The 8013-nt window shown below is 59.9% G+C and overlaps 1 protein-coding gene across 1 annotated transcript in view; it reads left to right on the top strand.

Moving 5' to 3' along the window:
• AMBRA1 (autophagy and beclin 1 regulator 1) overlaps positions 1-2981 on the top strand; it is a 256562-nt gene extending 253581 nt beyond the window's left edge. The window contains exon 20 of the mRNA XM_006157846.3: positions 2464-2981. Within this exon, the coding sequence (XP_006157908.1) occupies positions 2464-2981 (518 nt within the window). The remainder of the gene's footprint in view (positions 1-2463) is intronic.
• The last annotated feature ends 5032 nt before the right edge of the window (positions 2982-8013 follow it).

The following is an 8013-nucleotide window of genomic DNA, read 5'->3' as shown; positions in this document are numbered from 1 at the left end:
TGCCAGGGCCTTGTGGTGAAGGGAGGCAGTGCAGCGGGGTTGGGACAGTGGCGAGGGCGTGGTCGAGGCCCTCACATGTCAAGCTGTGAAGTTTCATTATTTATTTCCTTTTATTTTATTGTTTTTTAAAAATGTTTTTGTTTGACGGAGAAAGAGAGAGAGAAAGGGAAAGCAGGAAAGTAAGCTGCCAGGTCCAGGACTCTGACCACAGTCAGCCACATGGGAGTCCAGTGCCTTAACCGTCATACCACCTGCTGGCCGCTATGGAGTTTTGGCTCTTGGAGCTGCTGGGTTTTGAACAGTGTTGACTTTCCCAGAGCTCAGTCCGGCAGAGCTTAGAGCATTAACAGCAGCAGCAGGTGGACTGGGTGGAAGGGAGGTGGCCAGGCCTCAGCCCAGCCCAGGCTGGGAGGTCTTCAGTCCGGAGTTCTTGAGAGCAGTGGGGGCTGCGGTGGGGCTCACGCTGGCATCAAGGCCCTGTGGGGTCGTCTTATGCTCTGCCCCACCTCAGAGCCTTCCACCGACAGAAGGCAGGCTGAGCTCCTCATGCTTTCTTCTGCCCTGGACGCTGAAGCCGAGCTTCCCAGGAGGAAGCAGGTGAGGGCAGCTACCCTGAGGTGGGGCAGGGGGCCGAGTGTACGGGGGACTGGAGAAAGCAAGCTGGCCATAAGCTGAGGGCCGGGCAGAGCCCCACTGCTCAGTGCTGAGACCAGAAGCAACTGCTGCCCTGAGGGTGCCTAGCAGCTACTAGACGGGACAGGTCGAGTGGGGTGTAGACCCCGCCAAGCTGGGGACCGGCTGGCCCGGAAACCAGCTCTAGGGAGGCAAGCAGAGAAAAGGGACTAGCCGGGGGAGCAAAGGAAGTCTTATAAAAATAGCTGTTGACAACAAGCATCCCCCAAAAAGGAAAAAATAAAAATAAAAAACTCACCGCCAGAGCCCCTAGAACTGCAGAATCCCAAACTGGCGGCACGTTGTCAGGAAGTCGTGCTATGGGGCCGCCATCTGTAGCCCCCGAGCCTTGATCCCAGGTGCCCACGTGCCCTGGTCCTCACCTGCCAGGGCTGAGCACAGGCTGCAGGGGAGGCTCTGCAGGATGAGAGGCTGCTGTGACCGAGTGCCTGCTGGGGCTGTGTCTCATTCCTGCCCAGCACTGGGCTCGGGGTTTGGGAGCACTCGTCCAGGGTCCCCTAGCTAATGAGCAGCAGAGATGCGATTTGAGCCAAAGCCTTGCTTGTTCCCACACGAGGTATGTCCAGGCCTTTAGGGGGAAACACGCTCTCCTCCCCTTCCCTAGACCTTCAGGCCTCAGGGCTGGGGTGCAGTTGGCTTTCTTCAGGCACCCTGCCCCAAGGGAACGTTAACTGGAGAATTGTGAATCTGGTTGTTAAAGGGAGAGGGAGGAGCAAGAACTCCTTCTAGAGAACAGTTAAAATTCCAGATTTCTGGGCCAGCAGGTGGTGTGATTTGGCAAGGCACTGGGTTCCCACATGGCTAACTGTGGTTCACGTCCCAGACCCAGAGCTTGAAAATCACGTCATACATGGGTATGTGCGTGCCCAAAATCCTGAGGAAATTGGAGAAGAGGATTACAACGTGGTCATCCCTGTGAGGGGTGATTTCTCACTGTCCTTCTTTCCATCTCCGTGTTTCTAGCAAGTGCATGTGCCCTATAGCAAAGTCTTCAAAAAAAAAAAATGCATGCTCAGAATCCCGAGAGGAGAAAGGAGAAGGGATTGCAGCCTGGCCATCCTCCCCGGGGGTGGGGGGTGATTTCTCACTTTCCCCCTCTCTGTCTCTCTCTGGTGAGCACACACAGCCTATGGTGAAAATCTTTTAAAAAATAAATAAATAAATTCAGTGTCCTCGCGGCTTTCAGGAAGTAACATAAACAGAACACGCGGAAGGAAAACAGCCCTGAGCGAGCGGAGCAGACTGTTTGCCTTCGGGCCACACCCTGTTGGGTGCCTCTCTCCAAAGACTAGGCAGGCGTTCCATCTGAGCCCCAGGCCTGTCCGGTTACCAGGATGGGGAGAGGGCAGACAGCGAGCTGTCCCCCGTCCTCAGCCTGGCCCTCACTTTGAGCTGTGGTTTTCACAGTGATGGAGTTGGGCATCTTCCTTTCAATAATTTCATTTATCTTTACTTCTGTAAGAGGGAGGCGGAGAAAATGTGACGGAAGGAGAGAGGTGAGCACCCCAGCAGCTTTGCGGTCACAGTTCCACCCCAGCCTCAGCCATCCTGGGTCCAGCGTGCACAAGGAGACCTTGGGCACAACCCAGGACACCCTGTATGGCCTGGTATCGTGGCACGGTGGTCTGCCCTCCTGCCGCGCCTCTGCAGCTGGCTGTGGGACTCCTGCTCCGCCTTTAGCCCAGACCCCCAGCTCCTCCTGCTCCCTGCCTGCCTGACAAGGACTCGGACCATCGCTCATGGCCCCGCTGTCTGCTTTTGTGCTTGCAGGGGAGGGCTCTGAATCCGGTGCCGGTGGGGAAGACGCCCTCAGCAGGATCCAGAGGCTGATGGCAGAGGGGGGCATGACGGCCGTGGTGCAGCGGGAGCAGAGCACCACCATGGCCTCCATGGGCGGCTTCGGCAACAACATCATCGTCAGCCACCGCATTCACCGCAGTTCCCAGACAGGCGCTGAGCCCGGCGCCGCCCGCACCTCCTCGCCCCAGCCCTCCACTTCTCGGGGACTGCTCCCAGAACCTGGGCAACTGGCAGAGCGAGGCCTAAGCCCCCGGACAGCCTCCTGGGACCAGCCTGGGACCCCTGGGCGGGAGCCACCCCCAGCCCTGCCCTCTTCCTCCCCTGTCCCTCTCCCTATCCCTGTGCCCAGTACTGAGGGGCCAGCCCTGCACTGCGACCTGACCAATAACAACCACCTTCCTGATGGTGGTGGTGGCAGCAGGGGGGAAGCTGCCGGCCCCAGTGGGGAGCCACGGAACAGGGAGGGGAGGAGAGGCTCTGCAGGATGAGAGGCTGCTGTGACCGAGTGCCTGCTGGGGCTGTGTCTCATTCCTGCCCAGCACTGGGCTCGGGGTTTGGGAGCACTCGTCCAGGGTCCCCTAGCTAATGAGCAGCAGAGATGCGATTTGAGCCAAAGCCTTGCTTGTTCCCACACGAGGTATGTCCAGGCCTTTAGGGGGAAACACGCTCTCCTCCCCTTCCCTAGACCTTCAGGCCTCAGGGCTGGGGTGCAGTTGGCTTTCTTCAGGCACCCTGCCCCAAGGGAACGTTAACTGGAGAATTGTGAATCTGGTTGTTAAAGGGAGAGGGAGGAGCAAGAACTCCTTCTAGAGAACAGTTAAAATTCCAGATTTCTGGGCCAGCAGGTGGTGTGATTTGGCAAGGCACTGGGTTCCCACATGGCTAACTGTGGTTCACGTCCCAGACCCAGAGCTTGAAAATCACGTCATACATGGGTATGTGCGTGCCCAAAATCCTGAGGAAATTGGAGAAGAGGATTACAACGTGGTCATCCCTGTGAGGGGTGATTTCTCACTGTCCTTCTTTCCATCTCCGTGTTTCTAGCAAGTGCATGTGCCCTATAGCAAAGTCTTCAAAAAAAAAAATGCATGCTCAGAATCCCGAGAGGAGAAAGGAGAAGGGATTGCAGCCTGGCCATCCTCCCCGGGGGTGGGGGGTGATTTCTCACTTTCCCCCTCTCTGTCTCTCTCTGGTGAGCACACACAGCCTATGGTGAAAATCTTTTAAAAAATAAATAAATAAATTCAGTGTCCTCGCGGCTTTCAGGAAGTAACATAAACAGAACACGCGGAAGGAAAACAGCCCTGAGCGAGCGGAGCAGACTGTTTGCCTTCGGGCCACACCCTGTTGGGTGCCTCTCTCCAAAGACTAGGCAGGCGTTCCATCTGAGCCCCAGGCCTGTCCGGTTACCAGGATGGGGAGAGGGCAGACAGCGAGCTGTCCCCCGTCCTCAGCCTGGCCCTCACTTTGAGCTGTGGTTTTCACAGTGATGGAGTTGGGCATCTTCCTTTCAATAATTTCATTTATCTTTACTTCTGTAAGAGGGAGGCGGAGAAAATGTGACGGAAGGAGAGAGGTGAGCACCCCAGCAGCTTTGCGGTCACAGTTCCACCCCAGCCTCAGCCATCCTGGGTCCAGCGTGCACAAGGAGACCTTGGGCACAACCCAGGACACCCTGTATGGCCTGGTATCGTGGCACGGTGGTCTGCCCTCCTGCCGCGCCTCTGCAGCTGGCTGTGGGACTCCTGCTCCGCCTTTAGCCCAGACCCCCAGCTCCTCCTGCTCCCTGCCTGCCTGACAAGGACTCGGACCATCGCTCATGGCCCCGCTGTCTGCTTTTGTGCTTGCAGGGGAGGGCTCTGAATCCGGTGCCGGTGGGGAAGACGCCCTCAGCAGGATCCAGAGGCTGATGGCAGAGGGGGGCATGACGGCCGTGGTGCAGCGGGAGCAGAGCACCACCATGGCCTCCATGGGCGGCTTCGGCAACAACATCATCGTCAGCCACCGCATTCACCGCAGTTCCCAGACAGGCGCTGAGCCCGGCGCCGCCCGCACCTCCTCGCCCCAGCCCTCCACTTCTCGGGGACTGCTCCCAGAACCTGGGCAACTGGCAGAGCGAGGCCTAAGCCCCCGGACAGCCTCCTGGGACCAGCCTGGGACCCCTGGGCGGGAGCCACCCCCAGCCCTGCCCTCTTCCTCCCCTGTCCCTCTCCCTATCCCTGTGCCCAGTACTGAGGGGCCAGCCCTGCACTGCGACCTGACCAATAACAACCACCTTCCTGATGGTGGTGGTGGCAGCAGGGGGGAAGCTGCCGGCCCCAGTGGGGAGCCACGGAACAGGTAGAGACAGACGTGCACTGGTGCCTCCCCTCGGACCACTGAGCAGAAGCCGAACCTCACAGCTGACTGGGAACCGGACCTGTGGAAGTGGACGTGCTGCGGGCTGCATCGGGGACAGGAGGAGCAGGAGGGGGGTCGAGGAGAGTCGGTCACGGCGTGGGCAAGGCTCGCCTTGGGGGATGGGAGTGCTCCAGGATCTGGAGCCCAGGAGAGCCACACTGCTGGGCCCAGTGTGAATGGGGGAGCAAGGGGCATCTGCCGTGAACCCCCTCACCTGGGAACGTGGGCCGAGGGACTCAGCCCTGGCAGGGCCTGGGAGCGTGAACAGTCTTCCAGAGCTGGGCCGAGCCATCCTGGGCAGAGGCCAGCGGGGGAGCTTTGCCCTGTCCACCTGTGGGTGGACAGAGCCACCAGGAGCCCAGGAACAGGCCCCCAGAGAGCACCTCCATCTCTGAGCCTTCCAGAGCTTCAGCCTCTTCACCGTCTTACCCCACAGAACCGCCGTCAGCTTGGCCCAGGCTCCCCGATTCCTGAGGCCAGGTGCCTGCCTCACGGGGGAGCCAGCCGCAGGGCGAGGGGCCGCCTGCTCGCCTGATGCTCCAGGTTGGGTCGGGACGGTGGGCAGGTCCTCCTCCAGGAATAGGGTGCAGGCTGGCCCAGCCCTGGGGGGTGCCCACCGAGGTCCTGGGAGCAGCGCCTGCGGGTGCCAGTATTGCCTGAGCCTGGGCCAGAGCCAGCGCACAGCCGGGGAGGGGCGAGACTCCAGGTCAGAATGCGAGGTCGCGGTCTGTGATTTAAGGTGTTGCATGTGGAATCTTGACTGTACGTGTAGTTTCTAGTGGAGAAATCAAGGCTCTGATCATTTTGTTTTTAGTATGAAAATGTGATTTCCTTTCTGTTTGTAACTCATCGTAGCACCATCGTGGTGGGAGGAGGGGGGAGTCTACTGCTGAGGGAAACACCAAAGAGCTGCATCATTAAATGATGACTTGCCCCTCGCCAGGCTCTTGTGTCTCCGTGGAGGGTGGAGGGGGGGTGGGGGTGATGTGCAGTGCGGACCTGTCCTCATGGGGGAGCCCTGTTTGACCCCTGAACTGCAGCTGACCAGGTGAGGGCTGCCGTGTCTGCTCGACGCCCCACCACACCCCTCCTGCCTCTCCTGCCTCCCCCGCCACACTCCTCCTGTCCCCGGAGCCCGACCTGAGTGGGCGCAGCCTTCCCATGGCAGGTGGGAGTAGGAGTGGTGGAAGGTCACTCCTGACTGCTTCGGACCCGGGCTGCTGCTTGCATGAAGCTGAACCGGCCAACACACCAGGCCCCCTCCAGCCCTGGGAAACCTCCCTTGGCGGGGTCTGGGCACAGGGCAGGGAACTGGGTCTTGTCTGTGGCACCCCCGCAGGTGCCATGTGCTGACTGCTCAGAGCAGCTCGGTGTTGTGTTCTCTACAGTGGCCCTGAAGCCTGCCCTGGCCACGGGCCTTGGCCACCGTGCCTGCTGAAGGTGAGAGAAGGACATTCACCCCCAACTCTTGGAGAGGCCCAGCAGGAAGTCAGGGCAGCCCAGGGCTCGCTGCCAGCGACTGCTACTTGAGTGCCTTCTATACCCCACTGTGCCCCAGACACTGGGCATGCAGCGTTACAGCCTCTGTCTCAACAGAGAACCAAAAGTTAAAAGGGCAAGCGTTAGCAACGTTCCCTCTTCAGGAACTTCCATACGGTGGATCCAGTCTGGGCTGAAAGACGCACCAGCCAGTGCGTGACCTTGGCCATTCCTTTTCTGGGCTGATTTTCCTGCGTGGTAGGATACCGGGCTTACACAAGGCCACCTCCCCAAGGTACTTCCAGCGCTGTTACCTCCATCTTTCCAGTTAGGAACACAGGAGTAGCCAGGGTGGGCTTCCATTAGGTGGGATTTCAGTTGAGCCTCTCGGTGGCAGGCCAAGGGAGTCCCAGCATAAGCCCTGCCTCTGCCTCCATAGCCCCCCCTCCTGTAGGAGGAAGGACACCCTGCTCCCAGCGGGGACTGCTTGTTTGTTGAGTTATCCTGCTTAATCCTCACAAACTCGGGGGGTGGGGGTGGGTGAGCGGGTTACCCCAGACCACATAGCTGATTGGTAGGGCTAGGTCTGTACGATTCTGGAGCACACACCACAGCCAACATCATCCCTTAGGGAGGAAGGCCAGGTCCAGGTCTGGGAGTAACACCTGAGCCGGGACTAGCTCTGCTGTTTTGGAGACAGGTGTGGATGGGTCTTGTGGATGAGTTCAAATTTGGTCCTGCCGTGCCCCTGCCTCTGCCGTCTGGCCAAGGATGGACTCAGCCCTCCCTGTTGGAGGGCCAATTGGACACCTGTGTCCCCACACCAACCCCTGTCCTCAGAAGGTCCCCACCTAGAGTTGGAGCCTCCCTAGTGGTGAGGCCTTTGCTGGGCAGCTTGGTCTCACAACAGAGATGGACACCTTAGGAGAACAAAGGTCGGCAATCCCTTTGGGCTATGAAGGAACAGATGCAGGATTCACCGGGTTCATCAGAGGGAGCAGAGGCTGAACCAGGTGGTTCCCAGCCCAGCTCTCCGGGGTTCCCCCTACACCCACACTTCTCTCCTAGGAGCGCCACCCTCTCCTGGACCCCAGAACGATAAGGCAAAAGGACCTTGTTTGTGAACTGGAGCGAGGACCATGGGAAATCACTCAGCCTAGCCCAGACAGCCCACTTCAGCCCTGGAGTCCCCAGCCCAGCAGCCGCCAGGCTCTGGGAAGCACAGGGTCCGGACCTCCGCGTGCCGGTGCATGGGGACCGCTCACTGAGCCGCGGCGCTGCCTTCTCATTTGCTCCCCTTCCCTACCCAGAGGCTCAGAGCCGCTGGCCCACCAGGGATGTCTCTGGCTCCACTTCCCCTGCGACCTCCCGCCGGCCTTGGGGGAGGAGGGGGAGAAGCGGGTCTCAGGGTGCTGGGCCGAGAGGAAGAACCAGTGGCCCTAAAGTTAATCGGGTGTTTGCGCTCAGAGGGGTCGGGCGACAGACCTGGGGCTGGGGCTCAGAGGGGCTGTCTCACAGCGTGCAGACCGCAGGGCGGGTGCCTGTCGGTTGAGCCCTAGCCGGCAGGCCGGGCGGCGCTCTCCGAGGGGCCGAACCGCCCCACTTTCGGCTCGGCTGAAAGGTCCTTCCCGGGGGCACCCC

The sequence above is a fragment of the Tupaia chinensis genome, unplaced genomic scaffold (assembly GCF_000334495.1).
Source record: "Tupaia chinensis unplaced genomic scaffold, TupChi_1.0 Scaffold000561_1, whole genome shotgun sequence".
NCBI classification, from domain to species: Eukaryota; Metazoa; Chordata; class Mammalia; order Scandentia; family Tupaiidae; genus Tupaia; species Tupaia belangeri.
The sequence above is the reverse complement of the archived record's forward strand: the minus strand, read 5'-3'. Positions and strand labels throughout refer to the sequence as shown.